At 40.4% G+C, this 17,601-nt stretch overlaps 1 protein-coding gene and 1 non-coding gene across 2 annotated transcripts in view; one reads left to right on the plus strand and one right to left on the minus strand.

Annotated features, from left to right (window-relative positions):
* clasp1a (cytoplasmic linker associated protein 1a) overlaps positions 1-17,601 on the plus strand; it is a 103,405-nt gene that overhangs the window by 23,393 nt on the left and 62,411 nt on the right. The window contains exons 2-6 of the mRNA XM_069663126.1: positions 13,089-13,167; positions 14,139-14,242; positions 15,094-15,185; positions 15,533-15,608; positions 16,114-16,211. Of these exons, the coding sequence (XP_069519227.1) occupies positions 13,089-13,167; positions 14,139-14,242; positions 15,094-15,185; positions 15,533-15,608; positions 16,114-16,211 (449 nt within the window). The remainder of the gene's footprint in view (positions 1-13,088; positions 13,168-14,138; positions 14,243-15,093; positions 15,186-15,532; positions 15,609-16,113; positions 16,212-17,601) is intronic.
* On the minus strand, positions 12,587-12,714 carry LOC138592937 (U4atac minor spliceosomal RNA). Its single transcript, XR_011308241.1, has one exon. It is a non-coding gene; the product is annotated as a U4atac minor spliceosomal RNA (small nuclear RNA).

Raw genomic sequence — 17,601 nt, forward strand, 5'->3', positions numbered from 1 at the left:
TAAATCCAGTGATGGAAGCAGTTTTAAAGACCCCCTCCAGTGAAATCCAGCGTTTAACCGTGTAAACATCTCCATGTGGTGTTCTACGTGTGCTACAAGACATATCAGGGACAACATGAGCATCATCTCCATGGCTGGGCCTGTCTGCTGTTAAACTGCAGTGTACCAAGGACAGGCTGAACAACACGTTTTCAGATTGGCAGGTTAATGGACGGGGCGACACTATACATATCATTATGTGTAACCTATGGCGATGCACGAGCCAGCTGTAACCGTCATCGTAATTCTACTGACTTCTAACATTCATGTTACTACTACTAGTTATTAAATTTCAAGCTAGCTAAATTTCAAGGAGGATTTTTACAAGGTAATTAAACCTATTTTGCTGAAAAAAACATATCAGACACAATTTCAAGCAGAGGATTTGTTATGTCTTAAAACACGACTTGAGCTTGTCTTTAATACAAGTTTATCCTTCCTGATAGGGATGGGGATGAATATTGAAATACTCGAGTACTCGTTGACATCATTATTTGAGTAATGTTACACTACTCACGCACCTGTGCGTGCGTTGTTTTCAGCTAAAGTAGTTTAACTCAGTAACATGCACCAGGTCAGCCGTGACCAGCAAAAGTAATGTCTGGAAGTACTTTGACAAAAAAGAGGACGATAACGTGCTGTGCAAGATATGTGGTGTTAAACTTGTATCTCATAGAAATACTAGTTCGATGTTTAGGATTTTTACAAGGTAATTAAACGTATTTTGCAGAAAAAACACATCACACAATTTATTGTTCAAATTTTATGTCTTAAAACATGACTGGAGCTGGTCTTTAAGATATTTAATTGATGTAAAAGTTGTAATATCACCATGCAAAAACACGCTATTAAAATTGAAGGTCCTGCATTCAAAATACACAAAAAGTAGAAGATGCACAAAAGTATTTAAGGTAAAAAAAACCAAAACACTTACAGAACAGAAATGTAAAATTATTCATCATGCAATGACCCAATTCAGAATGAAATATCTAATCAATGGATTGTTCTATTGATGCATGAATGTGTAGGGTTGTGATCATACCGTATATTGAGACACTAAAACGAAGGACATGCAAACAATAAAGAAGCCAATAAAGAAAAGTAACTCAGCTTTTATTCACAAGAGAAAAGAGGATAACAATGTTGGCTTTCATTAAGTTGAATTACATTTGGAAGCATCTGATTGGTCCATTTTCATAATTAACAACTAATGGTGAGTGCAACGTAATTAATGTTTTAAGACTTGGTGTATTTAAATGTATAGCCTCAACTGTACGTCACTTTAATGTTAATGTTAATGCAGCAGTTGGTGAAGATGGAGCTGATTTTAACTACGTTTTATACTGCTGGTGTGCACAATCCATAATGACACAACATAATTTATTCGTTTGTTTTATTTTGAATAAATAATCTGACTCTGCAAAGTAGCTGAAGTTGACAGGATAAATGTAGTTTATGGAAAAGTGCAACAATTGCCTCCATAATATCGTGGAGTAGACGTTTAAAGTGATATCAAATAGAAAAAGTTGAATAAGCAAATAAATTTCCCACTGCTTGAATCAGATGTTCAGTTTTGTCCTTAGTTACAGAACATTTTGTTGACTTTCTCTCTTGTTTACATGTTCTAATGGATTTAACCGGTTTTCCATTTTTAGCAGCCTGAAAGATCACATTTTTAATAGAATAGGACCCTCAATGTTCGGTTGCTTGACAAGTAAACAGGCGCGCCGCAGGCTAAATGTTGCTAGAACCTGACTGGGGTCTGGTGGCTTTTTATGCAAGTCACAACTATTTGAAATACAAGATCTCTCTGTGATGCATTCAGGCTGGTTCTGTGGAGAAATGTCACCATGTCTATGGGAGTGGGTGAGCACTGGGACGTCATCGTCTTCAAGTGGGCGTCCATTAGTGAATTAGTCTCTTAATGTGTCTGTGTGGGTTTCTCAGCAAGGACTCTGGTCTGACAGTGTGAAAAGTGTTACTACACAGAGCTTCTGTCAGCCCAATCCTGAACACTTATGGCATTTCTACGAGTCTGTCTAATTACCGCCGTGTCCCACACTGTGTTCTGTTTGATGTTTACTTCATGTGCCGCCTTCAGTTTTTGCGTCTTTTAACCGTTATTGCTTTCTTTCCTCTGTGTCGTCTCTTTTCTTTTTTTCCAATGACGTCTAATTTACCGGACTTTTTTCTGCAGGTTGATATGATAACACTGTGTCCCCATTAGAGCCCTATCCCTAGCAACAGTCTGTTCTGCATAGCAACGGTCTGTTATTGAGAAATAGCAGACCTTAGAATGCCGTAATTAACCAATCAGAATCAAGTATTTAACACAGCCGTGAAATAAGTGTTTTATAATGTTTAAAAAACGTGCAAGCTTGTAATTATCATCTGTCAAAATGCAGTGCAAAGTTAACCATTTGAATTACCTGAAAGAAATGTATGCTAGCATGTTAGCTCACTTGCCACCTGCCCTTTCCTGCCATCTTTTGTCAGATTACTGTAGTCCTCCTCGTCTAAGTCTATCCACATCCTCGTTTCGCCTGCAGAGGAACCGATTGATGCCAAAGGCTGACATATTTGTTTATCACTCAGTTGGAGCTAATTACAGGGCTGTTATTGAATTTGGTGTGTGTGTGTGTGTGTGTGTGTGTGTGTGTGTGTGTGTGTGTGTGTGTGTGTGTGTGTGTGTGTGTTGAACTGTGTGCACATGCATCCACGTGTTCCTTCTCTCCAACCCATTTCCAACCATGTTCAATTTATTTTTTTGAGTATTTGTGAGTTATAAACCTGTAAAGGCCTTTTTAGGAGCTTAAAATCACTTTCACAGGAGTATAGCTGAAAAAGAAATCTGCATATTTAGACTTCTGGACATTTTAGAACACAGTTTTGTCAAAACAATATTAAAAAGTCCATATATAAGTTTGTCTCATCCACTTTAGCCACTGTTATCCAACATCTCTCCCCGTCACCACATAGGCAGATGCTGTGTTCCTGGATATGTGTTTACAAGATGGCTGATATTTACGGATGACAAATTAAAGGAGGACCCTCAAATATGGACTGCAGATGCACATGCAGAGATGGAGGGATCATAGCATGTTTTAAAAAGCTGAAAGATGATTGGAGTCATGTGCTGTGGCCTTCACACTCACCAGATGTAAACCAAATGGATCTTTTGCTTAGCCCCACGCCCTTCAGTTTCTGTTGATACACATGTTTAGCTTTCACTGCATGCATTCGTCCTCTAGGCCGACTGTAGCTGCAGCTGGTTAAGAAGGTCCCTGTTAGGGAGCCCTGGTGGCACAGGTTAGTGCACTGACCATAAAACACCACATCCCTAGTTTGTGTTTGCCCGGGGATCTTTTCTCTCTCCCCTGATTTCCTGTCGTCTCTCTCTGCTGTCGGCTGTCTCATTAACGCACAAACGCCCCCCAAAAAATAATGATATAAAAACAAACAACAAAAAGCCCTCGGACATTTGTGAGTTAATATAAACTCTGTTTTTTGAGTCATGGCTTCGATCATATTTTGGATCAGCAAGAAAAAAATAAAAGATATTTATAACTTAAACACTGTTATGTCTGTCACGCTTCATCTAAACTGAGTTAAGTTTCTAGATGCAGCTTCATGTAAAAAATCGGACTACAACAGTATTAATTATAAAAGCTGCATCTTTTAATATAGAGTATTAGTGGCACCCACCATAAGTAGGCTAAACATTACAAACAGGTGTGTTATAATCTACAAAAACAAGGTTTTAACGTAGCAGCAGTGGCAGCATCTAACATGCTCAGTGTCACAGCGGATGTGCATGTTTTTTTTTCTTACTGGCTACACCTGCACTACATTTGCTGCTTAAGTCACAGGCAGTAAAACGAAGTGTGAGCGTTATGAATCTAACTTTGTGTAAGAGGGGTACAAGTAAGTTAATATCCACACAGTAGGCTACAGCAGGCTGTGGGACGAAGTTACGTGCCTTGATAGTTCCTTTGAAATAAATACTGACGCGGTGAGAGTGAAAGGAGAAGAGCGGATGTCCCGCGCCTCTCGTTAAAAATATAACGCATAAACGCACCAGTTTGTTTATATTATAAATTCAATTTAAAGGGAGCCAGTGTTGGAATATGTGCACTCCAAAGGGCTTGATGAGGCAGGGGTGCAAAGCAAGCATCTGTTTCCAGTTGCAAGCTGTAGATTTTGGTTTTAGATGGTATGGTTGGATGGATAGTATAATGTTTTTTTTGGCGGCCATTTTGCCTTAATTAAATAGGACAGCTGAAGAGAGACATGAAATTTGGGGAGAAGAGAGTGGGCGGTGACATGCAGCAAAGGGCCGAGGGCAGGAGTCGAATCTGCACCCACTGTAGCCCCTGATATGTGGCACCTGCTCTACCAACTGAGCAAAACCAGCGCCCCTACTATATCAGTAAAGTAAAGTTAGCCATCAATATCCTAAAACAATATGGTCGACTTCCTTCCATTCCTACACTCGTGCTGTGGTATTTCTGGTTTTCTAAAAGTGAAAAGAAACTCAGCCTCCTCTAAAGTCTTTGTGTACTTAGCGTCACTCTTCCGACAGGCATGTGCACACTGCTTCGGCATGTAGAAATCCAAAGGATGACAGGCCTGTTGCTTCGCTAAGCTGTTACACGATGTGAGGTTTAAGGCGTAAGGATAGAGGGTGTCAAATTCTGTGCAGATTGTGAAGCAAATGATTATTTTCTGGAAGTTTTTCTCCATGAATTTGTCGCCACTTTCATTTTAATAAAGCTTTAAAAAGTGTAAATAAAATGTGTTTTAAAATTGGACCATAGAGGCTGTGAGGCATACTCGCAGAGACATGTATTAGTATCAGTAACCATATGTCTGGAGGAGGATGCTCTCGTCTCAGTGTTTTCACTGCAGGAAGTCGAGCATGAAGTAACATCTCTGGAGGAAGTGAACTGGAAACGGCCGTGTGTATTTGTGTGTAACTGCTCTGTGTGTGTGTGCTACGTTCACTCTTCTCCCTGTCTGACTCTTTATGTGTGGTCTGTGTTCGCAGCCCTGCCGGCTGTTTGACATAATGAATGTTTACTGTACATCTCGTCTCTCTGCCACCATGCCCGGAGCGCTGCTGCATGCAGCTGAGTCACTGTGTGGTCACTGCTGGCTCATCACACTGCAGGAATATGATAACTCTGCTGCTGCTGCTGCTGCTGCCGCCTCTGAAAGCTGGCATCGTATCAGAGCTACCCATCCCATGCACATAGAAATGATTAAGTCATTAGACATTTAGAGTATGTTGGCTTGTGTTGGAACATGCCAAGACTTTTTCCTCTTGCAACAGTGTGTGTTTCTTCAGCCAAACCTCCAGAAGAGTATTAAAGGGCCATTCTGGTATTTTTAAACCTCAAAACGGGCTCTAATGGCTGCAACAAATTCCTCGGGGGCAAATTCGCCCAATCACATTAAGTCCACTTGAGGTGCTTGTTGTGCCATTGACAGGATTAGATTGTTTTATGAGTGTCTGACAAGATTACTGGAAGGATCCCTAAAGAGAAAGACATTTTTATTTTCATAAGTTGTTTACTAGAAAATCACCAGAAAAACACTCTCTTGAAGTGACCAGACTCCATTGACAAAAACAGTAATTTAAACTCACAGAACAGGGGAGTTGCAGTTCTGTAGCTGCCCCTGCATTTAGGGTTGTTTGTGTGACTCTCTGACTTTGGTCTTTCAAATTGTTACTTTGGATCCAACATAATTTACATATAAGACACATTAACATTAAAACCTAACTGATCAAGGCAGAGATAGACAAGCAACTTCTACTCATGTTCTGCAAGGTAAAATGAATGCTTTTGTCAATGGAGTCTGGTGTTGTTGGACGAAGCGATCTAACAGCTGTTATAGTGTCAGAAAAGGGAACTAACTCTTTAACAAAAGTGTAGCGACCCTTTCTGTAATGTTGTCAGACATTTAGAATAACAATCTGATCCTGTCTGAACTTTCAGTGGACTAACTTTGATCGGTCACATTTGCCCCCGAGGATTACATTGCAACTATTACAACCTGTTTGGCGGCTGCAGCCTGAAGCAACTTCCTGGAGTCATTTGAAAACCTTCTGTAGCCACTTAGAGCAAGAAATATGTAAACATGAGACTTGAAGAGGTTTAAAAATACCCAGAATGATCTTTAACTTTTTTGTCAAATAGTCGATAGGCGGGGCAGTTTAGCTCAGTTGGCAGAGCAGGCGCCCCATCAGCTGTGGGTTCGACTCCGACTCACAGCCCTTTGGTACGTATCATCCCCACTCTCTCTTCTCTATTTCCTGTCAATCGTCAGCTGTCCGATCCAATAAAGGAAACAATACCACATAAAATAATCTTAAAAAGAGAGTTGATGGGTAAACAGAATAAGTTGTGTTGCAGTTTTTGCTCTGGGATGTAAATAAGAGTAACTGAAATGTGCAGTATATCTGTGCTGTAACATGCATTCCCTAACTACAGAGAAAAGATTTGCATACAGGCAATCACAACATTTCATTTGAGCTGTGTTTGCATAAGGCAGTAATGGTCACCGCTCAGTCTTTGGCGTGACCGTGATAAGGTCCGACAGCAGCCTGTAATCTGCAGATACACATATTTGCTTTCTAGCTCGCGTCTCTTTATCTGCAAACATATGCACATGTCCTGTGTTGTGCCTTGGCTTAGTGAACAAGCTGCGAGCAAACATCCATCAGGAAACGGTGCACTTCATCTGCCAGTTCACGAGCTATAAAGCTGATAGTGATTAGCAGAAGTCAGTTTATATACTGAAGGATTTATTTCTGGCATACAAATAGCGGGCTTGTGAAATACAGCAACAGTGTAATTTCAACTGGACTTTAAAGTAGACCTGGATAAGACAACGCTCTAGCTTTACGGCCTTGTCTGAGACAGAAATTAGTCAGCATTATGTAGCAGGAGGCAGGAGGGAGGGCCAGGTATGCTGCATAATCATAAAGCACTCTGCAATAAACTACAGCCTTCTGATGAAGAGGAAGGGTTAGCTTACACTGTTTTAATGCGTCTACGTGTTTCTTTTAAATATCAGAAGGTTTATTTTTGGTAACTTGCATTTTTCTGTATCAGAGATGAAGATAACAGTCTGTGTTTGGGTTCTCCTCCTGCACACAAGTCTGGCTGATTTAGAGGAAATCACAGCCAAGATGGCGACATGTTTGTGTATGTGTGTTTGCCTTTCCCTCTCTTTGTCTCTGTGTGCGGTGTCTCCGGCAGTAATGAGATGACAGGCTTGGTAGTGAGCGAGAGAGAAATCCTTGATTTAATTTAAAGGCTCCTCCACATCAGAGGCAGATGGAGGAAGAGGCCGCAGTCTTCTCCAGCAGTTTTCAGGATGAGCAGGAACATGTGTTTGAGTGGCATGTTGTTGATGTTCGGGGGTTAGTCTGATCCGTGGTTGGTGCCTGATTCGACGATACTTTTGGACTTTCTCCTGTCGAGCTTGAATTAAAAATACCCAGAAAATTAAAGAAAGAAATATCATTCAAGTGTTTCTTAAAACCAAATGGTACGGCCTGAATAACATGGTTGTGTTTGTTTAATGTAAAACATGAGTGAGAGAAAACTTCATCTTAAGTGTGTGTTCCTTTAATTACCTTAGAGTAGTATATTTAACCATCCTGCATAAACACAGCATCCCAAGTAGAACGTGCAAAGTATAATGACTGGCTATCAAACACATTACCTACTTTCAACATCTTATTTTTATGGTTGATGGTTTGTTCAGACAGGTAGCTATAAAACTGGAGCCTGAGCAGTATGTGAATTTTGGGATCTGAACATCTTTAATGGCGGCCGATAAATGTCATAGAATATTAATCCCGATCGTGAATTTGGCTTCCCATGATTAAATAATTGACTGACTGTGATGTTGACGTTTAAAGTGTTCCGCCCTTAGAAAACCCCCAGGGGGCGATGGAGAGGTTTTGGCTTCACGTTTGGGGGAGCTAGCGTTGTCATGTTATGAGCGCCTACCTTGCAGCGGCAGTTCAAAGCAGAAGGGTGAACAACAGAGAGCGGAGTTTTGGGTTCAACGAGTGACGCATCTGTGGTTGTCATAGTTACAGCAGCTGTTGAAAACTGGAAGATAATACGTAGCTGTCCTCGATCATGGGCCCTCAGCTGTTGTTTGGAGGTATTTCAGTTTAGGGCAGGTGATGTTTGGCAAGAAAGAAATGATATGCAAAGAGTGCATGAAACCACAGAGACTGATAGACAAACTATATGGTTGTTTTCTGCATTATTGTTCTGTAAAAAAAAGTGTTGCAGATTGGAAACAATGAACACTGTTATAGATATATCTGGGAAGGAGGCATATTGGCCAGAAATATTGGCTGACTGATATATCGGTCGGGCTCTATCCAGAACATAAACAGAACCTCCCTAGTATCAGTTGTCAGCCACATAAGTGTTCCTCCAGCATCTTTGTTTTGATGATGTCAGGTGTGTTCAGACATGCAGCTACGACCACGAAAGTACAAAAAGTTTCAAAGGTGTGAAGATGCAACCGTAGCGAGAGGCAGCATGAACACGGGGAGCTGGGGAAGGTTAAGAAGTTAAAACAGATTCTTACACAACTCAGACACAAGCGGAAGAAGCTGCCCGACGGCAGCTGGTTATGTAAATGAAGTGCTCAGTGCATACATACCCAACAGCTACTGCCTGAGTCAAAGGCAGGAGACAACCTGCCTCTTTGTATAAAACTGACTGAACTCACGCTGAAGTCTGAAGACCCAAACTTTTTTTATTGGTCAGTCTGTGATTGGAGGAGAGTGTGATGACGTGTTATTCTGCCTGGCAAAGACCTTCACCGTTCAACACCATTCAAACTATGTGCTCAGCTCTTACTGATACAAGGTCATACCTCTCATGATGTTACATTTGTCCACTTGTACATGTTCAGATTTTAAGTCGAGAAAGATTTTATTTATACACTTATTTTAACCGTACAAAGCAAAGAGATTTCCTTTGATTCATGTGACTTTTAGACTAAATTTGTTGCATTTATAATAGTTTTATGATCAAGTTTGCACAATAAAATGTTATTTTTACAATTCCTTATAATAGAAGCACTGCTGGTTGTTCCAAATCACTAAAGATTAAGGGCCAGTTTATGCCACTAAACAAGGATGTCGCACAACTTGTTGTCCGACTAAGTCAGATTTCACAGAACAAACTCTTCATAGTTGTTCTTAGGTGTCTCATTCGGGAGGAAAAGCAGGAATAATTCACCTTTTATGACAGTTTCATGACAGATGCATGAGATGAAATGATAATTATTATTTTCCAACTAGATTTCGTTGACAATAAGATCACGAAAATCCCAAAATATTGCTTTATAACCCTTAAATCGGCACTCAAACTAATTTAAATGACTGAGATAAGACAAATATATTTTTTATGAACAGAATTTTAGTGAGAACAATAAATGATAAGGCATAAATAAAGGATACATTGATTCATTCAAAATGACCAATCTTAGACCTGCTGTGCATTATCTAGCTGGACAGCTTTTTGTCCCCACAGTAATCTCTATTTACAGATTCTGTAGGTGCCTGACAAGATTGAAGTACTGGAAATGTTCTGGTTTCGATTTGCAGTACGTTTGTAGTCCAAGTAGTATTGACCAATCACGCATCAGCAGGCTGTGGTGGAGAGCACGATCTGCTCCCTTCAGCTTGACGCGTGCTTGAAGCGGCCTCCGTCAAAAATAGACTCGTCACGTATCTTTAGCAGAGCGGAGAGACGCTTCTGGGACGCGCCGGAGACTGAGGGGAGTCTTGAATGGGCGCGATCAACTTCAGAGGTCGCGGCGCACTCTGAACGCGCCAGAGACGGATCGTGTAGAATTTACCAGTAATCTGCATCATGATGTTGTTGTGTCAGCAAACTTAAGAGCCGTTAATTAAAGTCAGTCACAAGAAAATCTGTTTCTTTTTAGGCTTCATCCCGCTGAAGTAAGCCAGAGTGCAGCCTCTGTGTGACTTACTGCTTACAGTGAAACTGAGACTCAGCACAGACAGATGAACGGGCGCTCCTCCGGGGGGTTTGTCCCATCCCAGGACAGTCAAGACAATCAATGAAATTGTCCGTACTTTTCTCCTCACTTCCTGTCTCTTAAAGGCTTGTCTACCTCGCATAATTTTCAGCACATATAAAATGTGAAGTTTGTCCTGCTGTTGCCTTTTTCTGATGTTTTTTCGTTGTTTGTAGGAAAGGCTTAAAACACTTGATGCCACAGACTCGCATGTTTTTCAAAGGTCAGGTTGTTGAAAGCCTGAGGCCGTGAGGCATGTAAAGACAGACTGCAAACAGGAAAAGAACATGGACCTGAAAACATCTGTTAGTCTTTATATTTAACCATCCTGGGCTTCTGCAGAGTGTCACAAATTTGTCATACGGCTTTTGCTGATTCAGAGACATGACCGGTGCTGCAGCAAACACAAACCCTGTGCATTAGAGGAGATGAAATGGGGAATTTTGGGTCGGAGGATTTGGGAGGGGATGATGAGGGAGAGATTTAAGTGTAGATCCTTTGGGGGGGGGGGGGTTTACAGGGTGGATGTATTTTTATTTTGGGGAGTCCGGATGTGGATGACAGCAACAGGGAGTTGGCCATCTGTCTGCAAAGAGGAGGAGCCTGCCAGACCCGCACTGGACTGTTTAACTCGCAAAGGGTGCAGCCGTTGCCATGCACCCTTTGTGACTGGGCTTTACCCAAGTTTAGAAAAAGAAGAAAAAAAGTGTGTTTACTTGAGATGTCACAGTAAGAAAAGGTTAGACAGACCTCCTGCGTCGGCCTCAAACGGGAGGAGCTGAACCTCAATGTGAGATTACCATTTCAAACTGACTTTCTGTGGAGGTTTTAACCCATCGTTACACTCTGCCGATCCCCCTCAGAGCGCTCAGCGAGTCTTTGTTTGGGCCCTGTCATCAGTCTAATTACTGTAATTCCCCTTCAGTCGGAGAACAAAGGGACTGATCTGAGGATTAAACCCACAGACAGCCGACCTCCTGCCTCGGATGCTCACTACCTGCTCCTCCAGTCTGCAGTCATAAAAAAGATTAAATCTGTTAAAGAAATGAGGGACTATAAAGAGGACTAAATAAAATATGTAGAAATATGAAGAGGAATGAGGAATAAGTGAACAAACAATAGGTTGAAGATATAATCTTGAAGATTTTCATGTAAATAAATGTCTGTTAAGTGTCTATCTATCGCTGAATGAGGTAACACAATGGTGATTGATCCTATGGCCCACTGAAAGCCTTTGCATGTGCAGTATTACAGACTGGGTGTCTGGTGAATCAAGCAGCGCCCAGTAAGTGACGCGTTTTCCATCAGCCAGCAGTGGTTGGTCTGCCAGAGAGGGTAGGCGGAGCTAAGCGGCTGCTTTTCTGCTCTCTGCAAGTGTTGCGAGTAAACAGTAATCTACTATGGCTGAACAAACAAAGAAAAGATGGATGACTACAGATACAACTTCAACAAGAAGTGAAAATCCAAAGAAGAAGAAACAAACTCGACGCTCAGATGAAGCAAACAGTCTGAAAAGGAAAGCGACCGTCAGCCAGGAAAATCAAGAGTTACAACCATGACAAAGGGAGCCAACCGTAGACGTCTGGTTATCTCTGATGTATGTGACCGCAATTGCCCTTTATCGCCATTAGATGGCGCCAAAGAGAACGAAACTGAGAGCTTCGCGATGCTAATTTTAAAATTAGGTCTTAAGCTCTTAAAGAAATAAATCAGTATTTATTTTAAATAGAGGAAATATAAAAGAGATATTCAATCAAATAAATAACAAGTTAAAATAACGTAGATAAAGTAAATAATTTAAACAATTATTGTATTTTTTTAAGCATATAATTGTATGATTATTCTGTTTTTAGCATATTAACAAAAATGTTATGTTGTTAATGTTAATTGCTTTGTTTTTCTTCCGATTCCCCTCTGATAGCATTAATAAAAAGTAAATAATTAAAAGTTAAATACATTTAATATGAACAGAAAAAATAGACTATAGGCATTGAATACATACATTTAGATTTTTAAAAAATGTTTATCATAAACAGATAAAAGTGTAAATAAAAATGCTTCTAAATATTGTTTTACATTTTCATTTGATTCTTTCATTTATTTCTCTTACTCTTACTTACTTTTATGAGTTAATCTCAGAATTATTTATCTTTATATTTCCAGATTTATTTTCTCACAAGTTGACTGAAAAGTTATTTTCTATATCACTGCCTCGAGATTTGAAAAAGAGAAAGACCCTACATCAGTAAAATAAAGTTAAGAATTGCTGGAAATCGTTTTGTGTTTAACTGAGGAAGAATGTTTCTGTCACCAGTAAGTAAAAGCTCAAAGTTTAATATACTGTGAATGTACTGACGTGTCGATATAACGCCACCAGATGGCAGCATTGTTATCACTATGCTGGATAGTTACCTCTGCCGCTGCGTCACAGTCTCCTTTACTTTCATTTTACAAGTTGAGGGTTTCCAAAAATTGCACCATTTCCCGGACCGAAGTCCAGGTGATGCGTTAGTGTTGTTATGGTTGTCAGCAGGGCTACTCTCACTATGCGTTCATTGAGCAGCTCTCTCACCCCATGACAAGGAAAGATGAAATGGGAGGGGCTTGTGCTTTTATATGAAGGTTTGGTGACAGAGTGTACAGTCATGGTGCAGAAGTAAAACTGTGTTTAATTTGTATTTGATTCCTAAATGTGTTTTAATTTAATGGTGTGAGGGCTGCATAAAGTCAGTGTCAATCATAGGCAGTGCAAAGCCTAAAAAGCATGATAATGTTCTGTTTACCCACAATCCCCTGCAACAGGAAATTTGAATACAGCCCCTTGGCCTTTCCAGGCTTGCTGTAAGGCCAATACAATTCATTTGTGCTTATAAGAAATATATAATTTGATAAGACTTATTTTGATGGAAATACATTTTAAACTGCATTATGATTTATTTTTTATGTTTTTTTATCTCCACCAGGTGGCTCTGCTGGGTTTGGACCTCTTATCTGCCTTAGTGACACGGTTACAGGAGAGATTCAGGGCCCAGGTGGGAACAGGTAAGATTCAGGTTTTTATTTAATGAGTGGATTCTGTGTTGTGTCAAATAATTAACCTTATAACCACTTTCTTAAGCTAAAAGTCTCTCGTATTTCTAAAAATTAAGACCTAAAGAGTTTGTCTTTTCAGCACCTTTTTTCATCTCTTTCTCTCTATCCTCCTGTATAGCCCCAAGATTCAACTATTAGATAAATAAATGAAATAAAATAAGACGTTTTAAGGTTATGTTTTGTGAAGTTTATATCTTTTTTACCTCTCTTTCTTTTGTGAACACTCCTACAAAATTTGAATAACAGGACAAAGAGGTCCTATTTCCTGTGTGTGTCTCCCCTCGTTTCACCTTGATTGTTGGCAGCCCTCAGCTCCTCTCGCTTTCTGCACTTAGTTTAAATATGAAAGGGTGACTTTGCAATTCTGATTCCTCCTTTGTGTGAATTTCTGAAAGTTTTACCACAGCTTTAATCCAGAAATAAAATGTGTTTTAGAAGTTTTAATCAGTTAAATAAAGCCTGGTTAAACAAAGTCTGGGCAATTTGTTCCAAAGGTGCAGTCATTGTTTTTGAGTGTCCGACAACATCATGGAAAGGATTCTTATAGAGAAAAAGCTTTTTGTTAAATAGTAAGATGTTTTTTTTAAAACCAAAGAGCAGCAGTTACAGCGCTCTCTTTAAAGCCACCAGACTCCATTGACAAAAGTTGAAGAGAGCGATGTAAAGGATGTTTCTGCTTCTTACTCTTGAGCATTTGTTTACTATATTACAAAACTATTAGAGTCTAATTACCTGTTATTTATTTAGACCCCAAAATAAGTACAAATACGACCCAGATACCAGAATTACCCTTTAACTACCCAACACTTCATAGACTCCTGCTAACCAGTTATGTTGCAGTAAATCAGATTTTCTTTCCTTGATTTAACTCTTTTGAAGGGATAATTGTATCATGTTTCCTCCTGATCTCTCTCCTCCAGTTCTGCCCAGCCTTATCGATCGATTGGGAGATGCAAAAGACCAGGTGCGAGACCAAGACCAAACAGTGCTGCTAAAGATCATGGAACAAGCTGCCAGCCCGCAGGTACCAACACGCATACTCGCCTAGAAACACACAAACCTGCAGCTGAATTCTTTCTCATGTTTAATGTAGATTTGCTGCCAAGATTACTTTCCTTTTTGACTTGCTTTTCATCTGAATAACAATGTGTGCACGGTCTTTGTCGGTCAGTTTCCTTTGTTAAATCTTAGCTTGTTCAAAGTTATAGTTAGATCTGAGGTGATGCAATTAATCTGATCCTCAACCTTTGATGTTTTTATCCAACACAACTCAATCCTGTTAGCTGATACCCTACTTTTAATATGAACAATACAGATGGGAATAACCAGAGGTTGTTGCTGCTGATAGGATACAATCAGCCCGTTGTTATAGGAAGATTTGGCTCCATGAGTGCTCCGATGGAGGCTCCGTTAAAGAAGTAAAGGAAATGCCATGTGTGCCTAAGATAATTTATATCTAAATGCTCTTTGTTTTATGGCAGTATTGATGCATCAGACAGAAGATATGCTGCTCTCCTGGAAGAGTGGCGTCTCTGTTTGCTGGTTTATCGCCCTCTTCCTGCTTCATTATTTCATGAGCCATTAATAATCCACCATCAGTCCTTATCTAGGTATAAATAAAGCCGTCAAACACCTGGCTGAAATCCACAATAGCTGCACAAAGATTGATTTACTCTGCAGATTGAAACTTTTGTCAGGCTTTGTAACATACTGGAAAGCACAGCCTGCTACCAAGCTAGTTAGCTAAACATTCTGTCGTTGGTGGTAACATAAGGTAGGCGCGCTGTTGTCCATTTCCTGTCCTATAAAGATATTAGTAGAGTTATCCTTTGCTAAAAACACAATAAAGCACATTAACATTTTGTTTTGTTTCAGTACGTGTGGGACAGAATGCTCGGAGGCTTCAAACACAAGAACAACAGGACCAGAGAAGGAGTGTGCCTTTGTCTCATCGCCACGCTGAGCACGTGAGTCAGATGCCTCCAACCTGCTTCACTTACACTGGTCATAGCTGTAAGAATAGTCGTAAATCCTCCTTTAGATACTTCCTGATATAATTTCATCTTACCAGGTGTTTGTTTCCAGAGCAATTTCCCATGTGTATGATATTCACAATTTAATTCTGTTAAAATATGAAGGATTCCTTTGTAAACATCTTTTTATATCATCAATAAAGACACAAAGAAGCATTTTATTTCATTTGATTATAGTGGTATTTTGCAGGTATTTTACCACCCTGTCCCGATACAGCGTGTGTGTGTCTCCTTGTTTATCTCTTCCTGTGGGTGTGTTTAATTTAATTCTTGTCTTACAGATATGGAGCTCAAGGCCTGACCCTTAGTAAAATTGTTCCTCACATATGTAACCTTTTGGCAGACCCCACAAGTCAGGTATGCCCCGTTGATGCCTCTTCATGCTTTTGTGCTGTCAGAAACCCTTTGGGGAAATAATATTGTGCAGAACAGACATCAATCATAATCATTTTAGACAGTTACTAAAAAAAATACTGGTTATAGCCTCTCAAATGCAAGGATTAGCTTGCTGTCTTATTGCTGTAAATTACATATTTTGAGTGTTAAACTGTTAGTCAAATGAAAAGCCAATTTTGAGATATTCTCAGTTTTTCCTTCCTTGTGTTCGCAAGAATATGATACTTTATTTGACACCAGAGAAAGCTGTTACATTTCTCTCTTCAAAGCCACCAGACTCCATTGAGAAAACAGTGATTTTTACCTCGTAGAACACTGGAGTAGTTTGTCTAACACGGCCCAGACTGGTTACGATCTGAACGAAATCACACACTAACACGTCAAGGCAAAAAATGAGCACAGAAGAGATTTCATGAAAGCTCAATGTGCATTGAAGGTGTTAATGATTAAATGTTTTTGTTTTCAGGTACGTGACGGGGCAATGAGCAGCTTGGTGGAGATCTACCGACATGTGGGTGAGAGGGTGAGGATGGATCTCAGCAAAAAAGGCCTTCCACAGTCACGGTACGACCACAGGAAGCTACAAACCCGTCGCTGTCCGTCGTATTACTTCTGCCCCCTCCTTTCATCCTTATTTATTTTTTTCTTAAATCATTTCTCACTTAGTTTCTCATAGAAATAATCACAAATCCACACAGGATCTGTTGGACATGTGCTGTAGTGAGGAGAAGATTTTCTCCCTCATGCAGACACAAAGAGGTAGTAGGCGACAACATCACTGTTCTCCCCCTTGTGGCAGAATCGAACATTACACCTTTAGAACACAGATCTACTACAACAGATTTACAATCACTTTCTATTTTTGGTTCTCCCTAATGCAGTCAAAATGAAAGGTCCTGCAATAAACCAATGAAGGTTATTATGGTCTGTTTTTCTTTGGACCAGTTTCTCCTTTCATGCTTTTTGTTATCTTGACCAGTCGTCATTTTCTGCAAATAAAAGACCTAAATGAGAATATTTTATTTTTGTTTGTGTGGACAATGTTGAGCTCGGACAGCCATGTAGATATATTGGTGTACACTGTCTCGTTGCGGGTCGACATTTCCAATTCCCGTTGAATGTCGTATGCCGCATAAATGCTCAGCAAGGCCTGCACCTCGTCGTCGGTCCATCTGTCGTAGACTTTCTTCTCTGACTCCATCTCAAAGCACGAAACCATATTGAAGCACGATGATAACTGTGAGCTTGCAGCTGCAGTCTTTAAACATGGCAGGTGAAATAAGCGCTGCGAGTACAATCAGAAGAGATCAGCACTGCAGGCCCCGCCCTGACAGTTCCTGGACAATTGGAAAGTAGTGGCCCCTCGAGCAGGGACCTTTCAGATGCAGAGAGTTCCTCAAAAGGTTCCTAGTTCATGGGGAAAGTTCCTGCTGTCGAAAAGCACCTAATAAAACAAAAGTTCATTTTACACAAACACAAACCCCTAAATAGAAGAAGCAGAGAAAAACAGACTTTTGCAGTCGTCTGTGCAACAGTTGGGCTGAGCTGAATGGCTCTCAGGAGGCGAGGTGTTTATTCCCACCTCAGACTGACTTCATGCTTCTATTAAATATGCCTTCATGTATTAGCTCCTGACAGAACACCCCTGCTGATTTTTCTAGATCTGGTTTATTGTTATTGGCTTTATAATCAGGCCCTGAAACAGTTTCCAACACACACTTTGACAGTCTGTCCTTTTTACATCACGCGTCAGCGAACATGTTACGACACTTTCTGCTACTCTTTGGTCTCTTCCTTCGATGTAGTGGCCTCTGCACACCACCATGGCCCCTCTCCTGCTGTCTCTCTCTCTCTCTCTCTCTCTCTCTCTCTCTCTCTCTCTGGGCCTTAGTGCCAGTTTGTCATCGGCGTGGCAGATTTTGATGCCGTCTATTTTGGTCTTGGCCGTCCATGC

This window comes from Semicossyphus pulcher, unplaced genomic scaffold, assembly GCF_022749685.1.
Source record: "Semicossyphus pulcher isolate SPU_LCO1_2020_fin unplaced genomic scaffold, fSemPul1.0.p SCAF_15, whole genome shotgun sequence".
Taxonomy (NCBI): Eukaryota; Metazoa; Chordata; class Actinopteri; order Labriformes; family Labridae; genus Semicossyphus; species Semicossyphus pulcher.